We start from the raw sequence: 18,984 nt of genomic DNA on the forward strand, positions 1-18,984 counted from the left end.
GAAGTAGGAGGATTAAAGACCGGAGGCTATCATAGAATTGGCTGCATAGATAGAACTTCTCATGCCATGGCCAGTCCAAGCAAGAAGGCAATATCTCCTCTTTCTGCTCACATCATGTTGCTGATGTTTTAGAGAATAATTTTCCCCTTCAAGGCAAGCTTGCTGTATGATGAATGATAACTTCTCTCTGAGATAAATTGGTGGGGACCATAATGGTAAACAATTATTTTTCCCTTTGACTCTGCAACATATAGTCTGTTCATCAACTTCCCTCTGTCTTCATCCTCATTCTCATACTCAACCTTTTTAAATTTTTATTTTATTTAAATTCAATTTGCCAGCAATCATACCCAACCTTTGTCTGAGAGTTGAGGGAGAGAGGGACTGAGGAATAAAACTGTATCCCGAACCATGGCTCTTTCCATTCAACCCTGCTGCTTCTTTGGGTCCCAGAATTCAGTGAAATCTTTCCATGTTCTGGAGTAAATTTGTCAATATTCTAGCTCCCTAGATATAAAATTTCACTTCTTTGATTTTTTGTATCTAGGAATGTTCACCTTCCAGTTTTCCATTAGACTTGCCTAGCCCATCATCAATGACTTGTCAACACATGATTATTTGGGATGAACAAAAACTCTACTAAGCATTTAGGGGATATGCCCATGGACAATCTATGGCATTTTCTTGAAAAAGTGTGTAAAGTAATAATCAGGCAAGATGTGTATGCAGATAGATATGGGTAATGCAAAGAACATGACGAGTCTAAAATGAGTCATATAACCTTAAATACCAACATTGGTCTATGTTATTCTACCTCAAACATTTGCACTAAACTACTTCTAAAATTAAACTCACAGTTCAGGAAATACATTAGATTTATCACATGTAGTCAGGTTTCCACTGGCACCAATATACAGTAGGGAATTCATGTACTACATATGAGAAGCACTATATTGTATACTCAGTACATATCTATGGGCTGTGATCAGTAAAGAAGTTAAGGGAAACACACAATTATCAGAGTTTTAAAAGACCAGAGGAGTCTTCCAGCAGAGAATGAATGAAGGGAAGAGAAAGAAAATTAGGAGAGACAAGTCATGGAACAGATGAGTTGTTGACAAAATTGTTGGGATAGCTTGAGGCCAAGTTATGTTAGGTCTTATATTCAAAGGTGATCTTTGGATTTATCCTGGCTTCTTAATATTTTATATAAGGACTGGCTGACAGGATACAGTCAGTGATTTAGGAGGATTAAATAGATCCTGTATGCAGGATAGTTAAGTGCAGGGAGAAGTGAGAGGCAGTCAGATTCCCCCATAAGCATGTTGCTGTGGTCAAGATAAGAGATAGTCAGTGTTGGGACCAAAACAGAAAGGAGCTGATGGTGAGGATAAGAAATACTGATTAGCCATAAGATTGGAGGAGATTGAGAAAGGAGAGAAGTGAGGCAAGAAGACCAGTGAAGGGGGCAGATATTGAAGACTGGCTACTGGAGATTAGGAGAGTGCCCTCTGGATACCAGGAAAGAAGAGGTAGGAACTGACTTATGGGTTCTTAGCCCTCAGGTATAGAGTAGGAGCAGAAGCTTGGACTCCTAGACACTTGGCCTCCTGGAGTAGAACTCTAGACTTCAAATCAGTAGTCCTGGGCCACCACCAAAATCCTATAATTCCTATTTTCATGTCCCTAAGGTGCTATAGTAACTCTGGACAGTGCAGCATCAAGGGAACCTGTTTCTTTTAGCCCATTTAAAGTTGAACAGATAGCAAGAGTTCTATGAATAAGTCTAGCTACTATCTGAAGCTTCCTGATACCCATACTGAATAACAAAGCACCAAAAATTTAGACTGGTTAGTGAGGGAGAAGGAGTAGTGTAAGGGAAGGGTTCTGATCAATAAGAGGTCCAGGCATTGGCTTGAGCCTGGCCTAGAGGGACAATTACCTAAGTCAGTAATGACCAGTGACCCTCGGTGTAGACAGGACCATATCATAATCAACAATTACTGGTTTCACAGTCCTGGTAATAGTAACTTTTCTGTAACTCAGTAAATTGGGAACAATTTTCACATCTTCTAATATGAGGCCTAGAAGCCATTGATGCTGAGTAGAGCATCTCATGGACTTGCTGGAACCATCCAAAAATATCCAAATATGTCTTGTCCTAAGTTTTTGTTGTGTGTAAAATGAGTGTTTTAGAATCAGCCCTCTTTGTAGATAACAAACTAATGCTTTTATGACTTTTGAGCAACTACCAGCCTCATATTAAAAGTATTTGCATGATCACATATCATTAATTAGAGAAATAGTTGTGGGTGCATTTATACCTGCCTGGGTCTCAGGTTCTCTGGTTATAAAAATGAAACAACATATGATAACCAAGAATCTTCCAAGCTCTAAAATTTTCTAATTCTAGAAACTGAGATTAGTTTCCTCAAAGCTCTCTGCATGTCATGATTTCTCAGGCTGTAGATGAAGGGATTGACCAAGGGAGTCACCACTGTGAAGATGACAGTGGCCACTGTGTCTTGGACTGAGTAGGAGGATGAAGGGCGCATATACACCCCCAAAATTGCCCCATAGAATAGGGAGACCACAGTGAGGTGAGACCCACATGTGGAGAATGCTTTCCTTATTCCATGGGCAGATGGCAACTTCAGTACATTGGAGAGGATATAAGCATATGAAATGATGATACATGTGAACGGTGTCAGAAATACCAGTCCACCCACAGTGAATACCATCAGGTCATTGATAAAGGTACTAGAACAGGACAGCTTTAGAATTGCATAGGGGTCACAGAAAAAGTGATGCACAGTATTGTTGAAACAATATGCGAGTTGGGCCATAAGAAGGGTGTGGAGGAGAGCATGCAGGTTTGTAATGACCCAAGATGCCACCACCAGAAGCATACAGAGTTTGGGCTTCATGATCATGGTGTAGTGGAGCGGGCAACAGACGGCTACATAACGATCATAGGCCATCACACTCAAGAAGAACCCATCCATGTTGGTGAAAGTGATGAAGAAGTAGATCTGGATCATGCATTCCATGTACGAGATAGACTCGCTTCCCAGGATGTGATTCACCAGCATCTTGGGGGTTGTGACCGATGAAAAGCAGATGTCGACACAGGAGAGGTTAGCCAAGAAGAAGTACATGGGGGTGTGGAGATGACTGTCACTGCTGATGGCCAAGACAATGAGAAAGTTCCCGATGATGGTGACCAGGTACATCCCCAAGAATAGCCCAAAGAGAATGTCTTCTTGCTCTGACTGCCCAGAGAGTCCCAGAAGAAGGAATTCTGTGACTGTAGTCTGGTTGTCTCTGTCCATGTCTGCAGGGGAGAAAATGTGGTCAAAAGTAAAAGAAAATGTTTAATTGAGTTCCATTTACTTTTTAGAGATTATTTTAGCAGTACCAGATCCAGAATTTATTTCTTAATATCACTTCAAATATAAAAGTAGATGAAAAAAAAAGTAGATAGATAATAATATGTCATTTGAGTAAATTTTTATGATACTGGTTTGTCATTGTTTGATAATTAACATTCTATGGAGTTAGTTTTACTGAAATAAATAGCTGTCTAATTTCCACAATTTTAACTTACGTTTATTATCTTTGATTACATACAGCTTACTTGATACTACACTAACATTTAGTGAATATCTGGTCAAAAGTATTTTCCCACCGATAGCTTGTTTTTAGCTTATGACTGATGAATTCAGTCACACATAAATGGAGACCCTGAGAAAAGGAATCAGAGATAAAAGCCCTGAGACTCAGAGAGATTAGGTGATGGCATGTTAGAATGGCAGAACTCATAACCATTTATAGGCCTAAACAGTAAAATGCCCTTTTCTTTAATTCCTCCCTAGTTTTACCTCCCAATTTTGATTAGTTTCCATTTATATATATATATAACCAAGCAAGAATACAACCAATTCATGCATTATATGCATTTCCTCACCTTATCCTTATTAAAATCTGTAAGCTTTAGGGACGCCTGGGTGGCTCAGAGGTTGAGCATCTGCCTTTGGCTCAGGGCATGATCCCAGAGTCCTGGGATTGAGTCCCACGTCAGGTTTCCTGCATGGAGCCTACTTCTCCTTCTGCCTATGTCCTGCCTCTGTGTGTGTGTGTGTGTGTGTGTGTGTGTGTGTGTGTGTGTCTCATGAGTAAATAAATAAAATATAAAAAAATAAAATCTGTAAGTTTTAGAAACAACATCCTTCATCAAGAAGAAGGAAAAAGTGAAGCCAGGAGATTTAACTATTTGTTTAAGATCACAAGTTCTTTTACTTGAATAAAATGCTGCTTTATGCAACTTCCTCAGATTCATTCTGGGTGTCTTACATTTTCCCAGGATTGTGCTACCTTTAGGCTTTGAAGGATCTGGCTGGTGGTTTGTCCTCAACCTTGTGACTGCATAGCATCAAAACATCCTTGCTGTAGCTCACAACTGTTGGCTTGGAAAAGCTGAACATACTGGTGAGGTTGCTATGCACAGGATTTTGCAAAGAGACCTATTTTCTCTCCTGTGCTAGCCAAAATGAAATCCATTATATGTGGCATGCAGTAGTGTTTTTGAAGAGCAAGAAATTTAAAGAGTGAAATTATGGAATATATCCAAGTAATAATCCCAGCATTAAGAAATGTCCTGTGGCCTGGGGATCAGGATTTTTTTTTACTTTATTTTATTTTTTTTAAGATTTATTTATTTGAGAGAGAGAGAAAGTGAGCAAGCACAAGCAAGGGGAGCAGCAGGAAGAGGGAGAAGCAGGCTCCCCTACTGAGCAGGGAGTCTGATGCAGAGCTCAATCCCAGGACCTTGGGATCACGACCCAAGCCAAAGGCAGACACTTCACTGACTGAGCCACCCAGGTCCCCTGCACAGGTGACCTTAAGCGACAACACCAGCTCCCTCGGCTACAAACTGAGGAATTATGCACTGAAGAGCAGTAACAGGTTGTCTGAATGCGAGGAACTATAAAAATCACAGGGCAAGAGGAGCTTCTCTTCAGTCAGTTACTGGGATCCAGACTGTGATGATCCTTGGTTTTGAGTTGGGTTGTAGAGTTCCTGCAGGGGGCTTCGAGACCCCTTCCGGCAGCAGATGTCCACACCAAAGGGGTTCCTCCGCATGAAAAAGACAGCCTAAAGGTTGTTCCAAGAGTGGCAGGGACACCTGGGTGGCTCAGTGGCTGAGCATCTGCCTTCAGCTCAGGTCGTGATTCTAGGATCCTGGGATTGAGTCCCACACAGGGCTCCCTACAGGGAGCCTGCTTCTCCCTCTGCCTGTGTCTCTGCCTCTCATGAATAAATAAATAAAATCTTTAAAAAAAATCAATATAAGCAGGAGGAGTCAGATGAAGCATTGTGGATGTGGCATGGAAAAATTCAGTGATTTGCAGTAAAGAGAAGAGGAAACGGCATTCCTGGTTAAGAACACTAGCCTAGGGTAAACAGAAGGAGGAAAGGGAGGAGACCATGGGTTAAGTGGCTTGACTCACTGGAGCAGAGGATGTTACAGGTACAACTTTAAGGAGACTGTTTTTAGGATGTATGTACTATGACAATGCAATCTCCTAGCATTTTCAGAGTTAAATTAGTAAAAACAATGTAAAATCCTGAGATCTGAAGTCATTTTCTCATAAGTCATACCACAGGATAAAAGTGTGGCAAGATAATATGAGGCTGTAGCCAGAGGTATTTAAAGAAGGTGCTCCAGGGAAAGGATGATTAATGTAGAATGTAGAAGTTGGAAGGCAGAGGTTGCATCAAAGAAACCCAAAGCTATATTTATGCAGTCTTTCTCATTGTTCCCTGAACAGCAGATGTGAATATTCTGGTCTTCATTGCAGGCTGGTTCCCATAATGGAGATGGTAGTAAAAGCTGAAAGAGGTATATAGCAGGATGGCAGTGGGGTTTTTCCCCTGGTCTGGGAACTCGAGGTCAATAGGCTCTAAATAACTCACACTCTATGTTGGGGAATCTGCCAGCATTAGGGATAACTACTTCCATCAGTGTTTGCTGGGATAATACAGGAACACAATTAATACTGCCCCCAATCCCCAAGCCCTGTGGTAAGAGAAATAAGAAGAGAAAGGGCAATGATTCTGAAGAAAGTCTGTGCCCTCTCATTACACGTCTTTGGGAGAGAGAGGAAAGTGGGTTTCCTGATCCCCAACTCTGAGAGGGGAGAGCCCCAAGAAAATCCCACCAAAAACTGGAGATGCTTGAACACTGGGCAGATCATCAGTTGGTTTCCTGGCTTGGCACATGGGCTTGCTGACTAGCCCTTACTTCCCCCAAGCAGGGAAGAGAAAATGATTAGAGACAGTAGAACCAAGAGTGGAAAGTGAGATGGTAGATGTGTGCTTGCTGTTCTCCATGACAAGGATGGGTGAGTTCCCCTTGTGCTGGTAGCCCCTGTGGAAGACACGTGGCATCGAATCAAAACCCAATATGAAAGTTGTGCCTGGCAGGAAAGGTGAGCTCTTCAGTAAGACACCGCAGCATAAACGCTTTTTGGGTGGAAATGTTGGAGGTGACAGAGGTCGAATGAGAGCTGGGTCTCCCACCTCTGAGGCTCTCTGCTAATCCCTGGAAAATCCCCTGTGAGCAGCCCACAGAGATAAGCCCATAAGCCAGACAGACAAACCAGCCAGAAAAGTGCAAATACCAACAGATGACTGGCAGCTTCCTTATGTGGTCAAGGACAGTCACACCTACTGGCTCTCCCCCATCTCTCTCTTCCTCCAACTGAGGAAGAGTTAGTTCTAGAAGAGTAAAGGGGATGCATTGCCTGAAACCATGTCTATCACCATTCCCCACCCCCTGCTGTACCCTGAGCCAGGACACATTGTGGGAGAGTGGAACACAAGAGATGGATGATTGGCAGTGTTGTTGACTACTACACAAGAGTGATCTTTATAATATACAATAGCTTAAAATGAAAGAATCTGGCTAGGATGCTTTTATGAGACCTACCCGTAGAAGGTCAGTTACTAGAAAATATCTATTGTTTCACAGTTTAAACCTCAACAAGTTGAGATCCCACAGTGAATATGTGATATGCCAAATTCTTCCAACTATGAATGCATACTTACCTCCCACCCCTGAATTTTCATTCAGTCTTCCATGCAACTTCCTGGTAGGAAGAGAGTGCTCCTGCCAGCCCTCTTGGAATGATGCTTACTTTATAGAACTTAACCATGCTGGTGGCTGCTTTCCTACACTAACCTCTGGTGAGTCTTGTTAGTGTGTGGCTATCTCTGAGCCATCTGACACAGGTGCAGCAGTGAGGATTTGTGTGCCTGGACCTGAGAATCCAAGCTGCTTAGCTCCTGGTCCCCAGCCCAAGCCAAGTCCCCTCTGTGAAGCTCTGTTGGGCGTCCAAGTAGCCTCCTCACAGGACACCTTGATTCCATGGTCATGGACAATAGTGGATGAATAAAGCCAGGGAAGCATCCTGCAGGAGGGTGGAGAGTAGGAGGGGGACAGCGTCAGAGGGTCTTGAGTGGCTGACAGAAGAGTCTCTGTGGTGGGGAGAGAGGGTGGCTCTTGGGCAGGATTTTGAGGAGCCTGCCATCACTGACGCTGGCACCACTAACCTTAGCCATCTCCTTCAGTCTCCCACTGCTGTTTTTCTATTTCCACCTTGGAAACGTACTTGCTCTATCCTGCCACGTGGGCAGCAAACCCTGAAGAGAGAAAGGCTTGTAGGTATCAAACCAAGCCATGTCCTCCCTTCGCACTTGCCCAGGTGCAGAGGGATTTCATGCCTGTTTTTCCAGAGGTACATCTGTGTGCTTGTGTCCATGTGAATCTGTTGTGGGAGGTACTGTGTCCTCACCTGCTTCACCAAGCCTTTCTTACCTGGCTCTTGTCTGCTGCTGTGAGATACAGAGATGCAGTCATGGGACCCCCATCTCCACCAGCTGCTTGCCTGACCCTGGATGATTCAAGACTCAGCTAGGGCTGGAGGAGAACACTTAGGGTTAGACAGTGTGGCTCTCCCACATCTAGCTTGGATGCTTGAGAGCAAATCAGTAGATCTTCCTTCCCTGGAGATTGGGACTTTCACAGGGATTTGGGCAGCAACAGTTGCCAAGGTTGGGTGTCCCTGGGGTGGATTCCACATAGCTCCGCTAGAGATGCACATACTAACTGCTCTTTGTTCTGTGCTCTCTGGACACAGCTGTCTCTTGTGAGAGGCTCTCAGTTTAGCATCAGACTTGTTGCTTCCAACTGCCTCAAGTACGTCTTATGCCCATGTCATGGAATATCCCTCATCTTTTGCTCTGTACCCCAAAGTGGACCTGAAGAAAAATCGCGAAGCCCATAAAATTGGCCCACATACATTCATAGGAGCTCTGCTCTGTACACTTCATTCCTGCACTGACTCTCTTGTATAATCCTGAAGGTCTCAGGATCTCACACTCTTTCTTCTCTCAAATACAAAGTTTGATTTATTCATTTATACTAAGAACGTAATTATTTTTTTAAGAACGTAATTATTAAGAACTGAACCTCCAATCTGTATTTAAATCTCTGTAATAGTGACTGTGTCCCCAGCAGAGGAAACCAGAGTCACCACCCAGATACTTGCCTGTCGACTGGGTAGGGATGGGATGTGTATACCATTCAAATGGTATCTATTGGCTTTTGGAACTTGTGTGTGTATTTCTAAGTTTTGACTTGTATATCATACTCCAAAGCAAAATTTTTCAATTTATTAGCAACATTTTGATTCTGTTATACACTGTGGGTGTACTTACTTTTCTTTTTTTTAAAAGATTTTTAAATTTATTTATTCATGAGAGACAGAGAGAGAGAGGCAGAGACACAGGCAGAGAGAGAAGCAGGCTCCACGCAGGGAGCCGAATGCGGAACTCGATCCTGGGACTCCAGGATCACGCACTGAGCTGAAGGCAGACATTCAACCACTGAGCCACCCAGGCATCCCTTAGTTTTCTTTTCTTGTACAAGTTTTGAATGTTCCTGAAATTAATCATTGCATTTGTTTAATTTTCATGCCTTTTATTCTTCCCCTATTCCAAAATTAATCTTTCCAAGTTTTGAGTTATATTTGATAGACAATAAACATCTCCCAATTAAGGGTGCTTTGATGAGTTTGATAGTCTCATGCAGTCATGTAACCATCACCACAATCAAGATACAGAATGTTTCCATTATCCTAAAAGTTTTCTGGCTTCCCTCTGTAGCTAGTACCCTCCCACAACCAGATAGGTTCTTTGCATTATTACTTTACATAAGTTCTTATATCAGTTTGTTAATGTCTATGGGAAAGCCTGATGACATTTTGAATGAGATTTCATGGAATTTTATCAATTAAGAATTGGTAGCTTGGGACACCGCCTGGCTCAGTTGGTGGAGGTTGTGACTCTTAATTTTGGCTCATAGGTCAAGATCTCAGTCAGGCTCATGAGATTGAGCCCCTCACCTGGCTCCCCGCTGGTGGTGTGTAGCCTGCTTAGGATCCTCTTTCTCCCTCCCTTCTGCCCCTCTGCTCACCTCATGTGTGCTCTCTCTTAAAAAAAAAAAAAAAAAGAAAAGAAAAGAAAGAAAAGAAAAGAAAAAGAAAAAGAAAAAAAGAATTGACAGCTTAACATTTAGCCCCTGACCTAAGAACATAGTATATTTCTTCATTTTAAAAGATTTTCTTTAATTTCTCATGAATGTTATTTTTAGTTTTCAGTATACAGATTGCTTACATTTTTTGACAGCTTTAAATACTAAATATTTTATATTTTTATGCTATTGTAAGTGGTACTGGTTTTAATTTGAATTTTTTTTGTTTGTTGTTACATCATTTTTTAAAAGTCTTGCTTTTGAATCCTAAAACCTTGCTAAACTCATTAATTATCTCTAGTAGACTGCTTGTAATTCCACCAGAAATTCTACATGGATGAGTATTTTGTCCACACACACAGGCAGTTTTACTTCTTTCTTTCTAATCCAGTTGCCCTTTAATAAAGATATTTTCTGCTCACAACCCTTTTGATACCAAATGTATGGGTTTTGTCTTGATTTTTGTTTTTTCTTTTCCCTCTGCACTGACAACCAGTTCTCTCTCAGAATACCACTTGGGTGTCCTATAATTAAATTCAGTTCTGACACTATCCTGACGTAGCACAGACCCTGTAAGTCTGCCCCAACCTCAGATTCCAGTTAAAGTAGTGGATTCCCAGGTTACCCCCCCCCCATAATCTGTCTAATTTGGCTATAAATTGAGGTTTCCATGACCTCCTCCTCAGGTTGGATATTTTGCTATAGTGGCTCACAGAACACATGGAAACACTTGACTTACTATCACTGGTTATAAAGTATATTATAAAGTATATTATAAAAGACAAATAAATAACCAGATGGAGAGGCAGCATAGGAAAAGGTCAAGGATGGCCCTGAGTGCAGGAGCTCCTGCACCCTTCCAACCCGCAGGTGCTCTCTGAAGCTCTCTGAATCCTATAGTTTAGGAATTTTTATGGAGACTTCATTATATAGGCATGTTAGTTAAATCCTCTGCCATTGGTGATTAACTCAATCACCAGTGACTCCCTCCTCCCTGGAGGCAGGGGGCTAGGGCTAAGTGTTCAGACAAGTTTTTTTTTTTTTTTAAGTTTATTTATTTGCTGGTTCCTCTGGCAACCAGCCCCCATCCTGAAGCTATCTAGGGGCCCACCAAGAGTCACTTCATTAGCATACATCTAGGTATGGTCCAAGGGGCTTATTTTTTTAAAAAGATTTTATTTATTCATGAGAGACACAGAGAGGCAGAGACATAAGCAGAGGGAGAAGGGACTCAATCCAAGGACCCTGGGATCATGCCCTGAGCCAAAGGTAGATGCTCAATGTTAATCCAACTTTGCATTCCTGGGGGAAAGCCCATTTGGTTCACATTTAGATATGATGAGATACTGATTTTCTAAAGTTTAATCCAGGATCCCCAATGAATCTAAATTCATAAAGAATATTAGTCTGTACTATAATGTTTTATAAAATTAATTGGGAAGGTACCCACACCTTTTCAATTTTCTGAAAGAACTTGTGTATAGTTTTATTATATATTTCTTAAAAGTTTGATAGAATTCACCAGTGTATCCATCTGGGCCTGAAGTCTTTGTGGGAAGTTTTTTAAAACTATAATTCAGGAGGAGGGGCAAGATGGCGGAAGAGTGGGGTCCCCGAGTCACCTGTCCCCACCAAATTACCTAGATGACCTTCAAATGATCCTGAAAATCTACAAATTCAGCCTGAGATTTAAAGAGAGAACAGCTGGAATGCTACATGTGAAGAGTTCAGCTTCTATCAAGGTAGGAAGACGGGAGAAAAAAAGAAACAAAAGGCCTCCAAGGGGGAGGGGCCCCGCGAGGAGCCGGGCTGAGGCCGGGGCGAGTGTCCCCAGGACAGGAGAGCCCCGTCCCGGAGGAGCAGGAGCTGCACGGACCTTCCCGGGCGGAAAGGGGCTCGCAGGGGGTTGGAGCAGGACCCAGGAGGGCGGGGATGCCCTCGGGCTCCCTGGGACACTAACAGACACCTGCGCCCCGGGAGAGTGCGCCGAGCTCCCTAAGGGCTGCAGCGCGTAGGGCTGGACCCGGAGCAGCGGGGAGGGGCTCAGGGGAGGTTCTGCGGAGGGGGCTGCGGGGCGGGAGCAGCTCTGGGGGCTCGGGGGCGGCTCCGCGGAGGGGGCTGCGGGGCGGGAGCGCGAATCCAACAGTGCAGACCGGGAGCACAGCAGACCGGGAGCACACAGCCCGGGATCCGGCCTCCCCCGGGACAGGCAGAGGCCGGGAGGGCCCAGGACATCGAGACGCTCCTGCCCCGAGCTGAGCAGATCAGCGGCCCCGCCCCGGAGCCTCCAGGCCCTGCAGACCGAGAGCTCCGGAGTTACTGCGGGGGCTGACTCCAGGGCTCCAGAGCTGGCCCCGCCACTGCGGTTGTTCCTCCTGGGGCCTCACGGGGTAAACAACCCCCACTGAGCCCTGCACCAGGCAGGGGCAGAGCAGCTCCCCCAAGTGCTAACACCTGAAAATCAGCACAACAGGCTCCTCCCCCAGAAGACCAGCTGGACGGACCTGTTCCAGGGGAAGTCAAGGGACTTAAAGTATACAGAATCAGAAGATACTCCCCCGTGTTCTTTTTTTGTTTTTTTGTTTTTGTTTTTCTTTTTGTTTTGTTTTTTTTTTTTTTTTTTGCTTTTTGAAATGTTTGCTTCCTCCACCCCTCTTTTTTTCCTTTCTTTCTCTTTCTCTTTTTCTTCTTTTTTTTCTTTTTTTCTTCCTTTTTTCTTTTTTCTTTTTCTCTTTTCTTCTTTCTCTCCTCTCTTTTTCTCCTTTTCCCAATACAACTTGTTTTTGGCCACTCTGCACTGAGCAAAATGACTAGAAGGAAAACCTCACCTCAAAAGAAAGAATCAGAAACAGTCCTCTCTCCCACAGAGTTACAAATCTGGATTACAATTCAATGTCAGAAAGCCAATTCAGAAGCACTATTATACAGCTACTGGTGGCTCTGGAAAAAAGAATAAGGGACTCAAGAGACTTCATGACTGCAGAATTTAGATCCAATAAGGCAGAAATTAAATTCAATTGAATGAGATGCAATCCAAACTAGAAGTCCTAACGACGAGGGTTAACGAGGTGGAAGAACGAGTGAGTGACATAGAAGACAAGTTGATGGCAAAGAGGGAAACTGAGGAAAAAAGAGACAAACAAAAGACCATGAAGATAGATTAAGGGAAATAAACGACAGCCTGAGGAAGAAAAACCTACGTTTAATTGGGGTTCCTGAGGGCGCCGAAAGGGCCAGAGGGCCAGAATATGTATTTGAACAAATCATAGCTGGAAACGTTCCTAATCTGGGAAGGGAACCAGGCATTCAGATCCAGGAAATAGATAGATCCCCCCCTAAAATCAATAAAAACCGTTCAACACCTCGACATTTAATAGTGAAGCTTGCAAATTCCAAAGATAAAGAGAAGATCCTTAAAGCAGCAAGAGACAAGAAATCCCTGACTTTTATGGGGAGGAGTACTAGGGTAACAGCAGACCTCTCCACAGAGACCTGGCAGGCCAGAAAGGGCTGGCAGGATATATTCAGGGTCCTAAATGAGAAGAACATGCAACCAAGAATACTTTATCCAGCAAGGCTCTCATTCAAAATGGAAGGAGAGATAAAGAGCTTCCAAGACAGGCAGGAACTGAAAGAATATGTGACCTCCAAACCAGCTCTGCAAGAAATTTTAAGGGGGACTCTTAAAATTCCCCTTTAAGAAGAAGTTCAGTGGAACAATCCACAAAAACAAGGACTGAATAGATATCATGATGACACTAAACTCATACCTTTCAATAGTAACTCTGAACGTGAACGGGCTTAATGACCCCATCAAAAGGCGCAGGGTTTCAGACTGGATAAAAAAGCAGGACCCATCTATTTGCTGTCTACAAGAGACTCATTTTAGACAGAAGGACACCTACAGCCTGAAAATAAAAGGTTGGAGAACCATTTACCATTCAAATGGTCCTAAAAAGAAAGCAGGGGTAGCCATCCTTATATCAGATAAACTAAAATTTACCCCGAAGACTGTAGTGAGAGATGAAGAGGGACACTATATCATACTTAAAGGATCTACCCAACAATAGGACTTAACAATCCTCAATATATATGCCCCGAATGTGGGAGCTGCCAAATATATAAATCAATTATTAACCAAAGTGAAGAAATACTTAGATAATAATACTCTTACACTTGGTGACTTCAATCTAGCTCTTTCTATACTCGATAGGTCTTCTAAGCACAACATCTCCAAAGAAACAAGAGCTTTAAATGATACACTGGACCAGATGGATTTCACAGATATCGTAGAACTTTGATCCAAACCCAACTGAATACACATTCTTCTCAAGTGCACATGGAACTTTCTCCAGAATAGACCACATACTGGGTCACAAATCGGGTCTGAACCGATACCAAAGATTGGGATAGTCCCCTGCATATTCTCAGACCATAATGCCTTGAAATTAGAACTAAATCACTACAAGAAGTTTGGAAGGACCTCAAACACGTGGAGGTTAAGGACCATCCTGCTAAAAGATGAAAGGGTCAACCAGGAAATTAAGGAAGAATTAAAAAGATTCATGGAAACTAATGAGAATGAAAATACAACCATTCAAAATCTTTGGGATGCAGCAAAAGCAGTCCTAAGGGGGAAATACATCTCAATACAAGCATCCATTCAAAAACTGGAAAGAACTCAAATACAAAAGCTAACCTTACACATAAAGGAGCTAGAGAAAAAACAGCAAATAGATCCTACACCCAGCAAAAGAATAGAGTTAATAAAGATTCGAGCAGAACTCAACGAAATTGAGACCAGAAGAACTGTGGAACAGATCAACAGAACCAGGAGTTGGCTCTTTGAAAGAATGAATAAGATAGATAAACCATTAGCCAGCCTTATTAAAAAGAAGAGAGAGAAGACTCAAATTAATAAAATCATGAATGAGAAAGGAGAGATCACTACCAACACCAAGGAAATACAAACGATTTTAAAAACATATTATGAACAGCTATACGCCAATAAATTAGGCAATCTAGAAGAAATGGATGCATTCCTGGAAAGTCACAAACTACCAAAACTGGAACAGGACGAAATAGAAAACCTGAACAGGCCAATAACCAGGGAGGAAATTGAAGCAGTCATCAAAAACCTCCCAAGACACAAAAGTCCAGGGCCAGATGGCTTCCCAGAAGAAACCATACCTATTCTACTACAGCTGTTCGGAAAGATAGAAAGAGATGGAGTACTTCCAAATTAGTTCTATGAGGCCAGCATCACCTTAATTCCAAAACCAGACAAAGACCCCACCAAAAAGGAGAATTACAGACCAATATCCCTGATGAACATGGATGCAAAAATTCTCAACAAGATATTGGCCAATAGGATCCAACAATACGTTAAGAAAATTATTCACCATGACCAAGTAGGATTTATCCCTGGGACACAAGGCTAGTTCAACACCGTAAAACAATCAATGTAATTCATCATATCAACAAGAGAAAAACCAAGAACCATATGATCCTCTCATTAGATGCAGAGAAAGCATTTGACAAAATACAGCATACATTTCAGATCAAAACTCTTCAGAGTGTAGGGATAGAGGGAACATTCCTCAACATCTTAAAAGCCATCTACGAAAAGACCACAGCAAATATCATTCTCAATGGGGAAGCACTGGGAGCCTTTCCCCTAAGATCAGGAACAAGACAGGGATGTCCACTCTCACCACTGCTATTCAACATAGTACTGGAAGTCCTAGCCTCAGCAATCAGACAACAAAAACACATTAAAGGCATTCAAATTGGCAAAGAAGAAGTCAAACTCTCCCTCTTCACCGATGACATGATACTCTACACAGAAAACCCAAAAGTCTCCACCCCAAGATTGCTAGAACTCATACAGCAATTCGGTAGCGTGGCAGGATACAAAATCAATGCCCAGAAATCAGTGGCATTTCTATACACTAACAATGAGACTGAAGAAAGAGAAATTAAGGAGTCAATCCCATTTACAATTGCACCCAAAAGCATAAGATACCTAGGAATAAACCTCACCAAAGAGGTGAAGGATCTATACCCTCAAAACTATAGAACACTTCTGAAAGAAAGTGAGGAAGACACAAAGAGATGGAAAAATATTCCATGCTCATGGATTGGAAGAATTAATATTGTGAAAATGTCAACGTTACCCAGGGCAATATACACGTTTAATGCAATCCCTATCAAAATACCATGGACTTTCTTCAGAGAGTTAGAACAAATTATTTTAAGATTTGTGTGGAATCAGAAAAGACCCTGAATAGCCAGGGGAATTTTAAAAAAGAAAACCATATCTGGGGCACCACAATGCCAGATGTCAGGTTGTACTACAAAGCTGTGGTCATCAAGACAGTGTGGTACTGGCACAAAAACAGACACATAGATCAATGGAACAGAATAGAGAACCCAGAAGTGACCCTGAACTTTATGATAAACTAATATTCGATAAAGGAGAAAAGACTATCCATTGAAAGAAAGACAGCCTCTTCAATAAATGGTGCTGGGAAAATTGGACATCCACATGCAGAAGAATGAAACTAGACCACTCTCTTTCACCATACACACAAAGATAAACTCAAAATGGATGAAAGATCTAAATGTGAGACAAGATTCCATCACAATCCTAGAGGACAACACAGGCAACACCCCTTTTTGAACTCAGCCACAGTAACTTCTTGCAGGATACATCCACGAAAGCAAAAGAAACAAAAGCAAAAATGAACTATTGGGACTTCATCAAGATAAGAAGCTTTTGCACAGCAAAGGATACAGTCAACAAAACTAAAAGACAACCTACAGAATGGGAGAAGATATTTGCAAATGACCTATCAGATAAAGGGCTAGTTTCCAAGATCTATAAAGAACTTCTTAAACTCAACAGCAAAGAAACAAACAATCCAATCATGAAATAGGCAAAAAGACATGAAGAGAAATCTCACAGAGGAAGACATAGACATGACCAACACGCACATGAGAAAATGCTCTGCATCACTTGTCATCAGGGAAATACAAATCAAAACCACAATGAGATACCACCTCACACCAGTGAGAATGGGAAAATTAACAAGGCAGGAAACCACAAATGTTGTAGAGGGTGCAGAGAAAAGGGAACCCTCTTACACTGTTGGTGGGAATGTGAAGTGGTGCAGCCACTGTGGAAAACTGTGTGGAGGTTCCTCAAAGAGTTAAAAATAGACCTGCCCTACGACCCAGCAATTGCACTGTTGGGGATTTACCCCAAAGATTCAGATGCAATGAAACGCCGGGACACCTGCACCCTGATGTTTCTAGCAGCAATGTCCACAATAGCTAAACTGTGGAAGGAGCCTCGGTGTCCATCGAAAGATGAATGGATAAAGATGTTGTTTATGTATACAATGGAATATTACTCAGCCATTAGAAACGACAAATACCCACCATTTGCTTCAACGTGGATGGAACTGGAGGGTATTATGCTGAGTGAAGTAAGTCAGTTGGAGAAGGACAAACATTATATGTTCTCATTCATGTGGGGAATATAAATAATAGTGAAAGGGAATATAAGGGAAGGGAGAAGAAATGTGTGGGAAATATCAGAAAGGGAGACAGAACATAAAGACTCCTAACTCTGGGAAATGAACTAGGGGTGATGGAAGGGGAGGAGGGGGGGGGTGGGGGTGAATGGGTGACGGGCACTGAGGGGGGCACTTGATTGGATGAGCACTGGGTGTTATTCTGTATGTTGGTAAATTGAACAGCAATAAAAAATAAATTTATTAAAAAAACAAAATTTGAATAATTCTACAAGATTTAAAGTAATTGCCTCCTAATTAAAAATCTCATAAGAAATCCCCCACACCCAGATGGTGACATTAGTGAATCTACCAAATGTTTGAGATAGAGCTCTTCCATGTAATAGAAAAAAACTAATTCCCCCTCCATTTTATGAAGCCATAGTATCTGTGATACCAAAATTGAATAAGGACATTTTTCAAAAGGAAAGATAAAGGTGAATATTTTTCATGAAAATGTAAAAATCCTAAACACATTATTAGTAAACTAAATCCAACGCTCCCCTTCACATATATGTTATCATGACCAAGTCTGGTTTATTTCAGAAATGCAAGATTAGTTTAACACTCAAAAGGCTCAATTGCTGTCACCATGATAATAGTGGAATAAAGAATAATCATGTGATCATCTTAGTAGATATAGAAGTATCAAATTTATTCATAATAAAAACTCTTAGAAAATAAATAGAAGACATTCAAGACTAGAATAACAGTAAATATAATTCTGACTAAAGTGTTGACAGCTTTTCCTCTGACATTAGTAACAGGAAAATGAAGCTTGCCATTGCAATTTCTATTCAAAATAGAGTTCTTAGCCATTGCAAGAAGACAACAAAAAGAAATGCTAAACAGTGCCATTCCAAAAGAAGAAATGAAACTTGGTATTTGCAGATGACCAGGTTGTGAATATAGAACATTCATAATAATATAGATTACGTGAATAATAGATTAGATAATCAAGATTGCTGAATGTAAAGTTAATATAAAATTCAGTTGTATTTTATATAAAAACAAAAATTAAATGGAATGTTTAAAAAGATATAATTTACAATAATGTAAAAATTTATTAAATTTTAAGGTATTGAAGGATATGCAAGACCTTAACATAGGAAACTATAAAACTATACTATAAAATTATATAATTTTAATAAAAATTAAAGACTGATACATGGAAAGAAAGATCATATTAATGGGTTGGAAGACTCATAAAGATGTAAATTATCCCCAAATCAACTATAGATTCAATGTAAAAAAAAAAAAACTATAATTCAGTTGTTACTTAGATACAGAGCTACTTTGGCCATCTATTTATTGCTGAGTTAGCTTTGATAAGATTGTCCCTTTCATTGATTTATCAACTTTACTGGAATGAAGTTCATAATATTTTCTTACTCTCTTTTTAATATCTGTAGAATCTGTACTGATTTACCTCTGTCATTCTTTGTAGTTGTCATTTCTGTCTTCTCCTTTCCCTGATCAGCTTTACTAGAGATTCTCATGTTTCTCATTGTCTTAGTGAACCAGCCTTCAGTTTTATTAATTTTCACTAATACCTGTTTTCTATTTCATTGATTTATACCATCAAAGAAAAATCGGAATTTGGCAGTAGTTAAAGTGGCAAAACAGATTTTATTTAGGATTATTGCAGTAGGGGGAAAGAGTCCTAAGTATAGAACCAGGCTTAATTCAGAATATAGCATGAACAAGTTAGAATTTATAGCCAAGGAGCAAGGTGAAGAGCAGTGGATGGAAAATTGCTAAGAGGGACACCAGGTATAGTGGCAGATTCTAGTTAGACTGACCAAACAGGAC

At 41.3% G+C, this 18,984-nt stretch overlaps 1 protein-coding gene across 1 annotated transcript in view; it reads right to left on the reverse strand.

Moving 5' to 3' along the window:
• Positions 1-2,393: 2,393 nt before the first annotated feature.
• The window catches only part of LOC112659697 (olfactory receptor 1361-like), a 69,470-nt gene continuing 52,879 nt past the window's right edge, over positions 2,394-18,984 (reverse strand). The window contains exon 5 of the mRNA XM_049091884.1: positions 2,394-3,334. Coding sequence (XP_048947841.1) covers positions 2,394-3,332 — 939 coding nt within the window. The 5' untranslated portion in view covers positions 3,333-3,334. The remainder of the gene's footprint in view (positions 3,335-18,984) is intronic.

This window comes from Canis lupus, chromosome 11, assembly GCF_003254725.2.
Source record: "Canis lupus dingo isolate Sandy chromosome 11, ASM325472v2, whole genome shotgun sequence".
In the NCBI taxonomy this organism is placed as follows: Eukaryota; Metazoa; Chordata; class Mammalia; order Carnivora; family Canidae; genus Canis; species Canis lupus.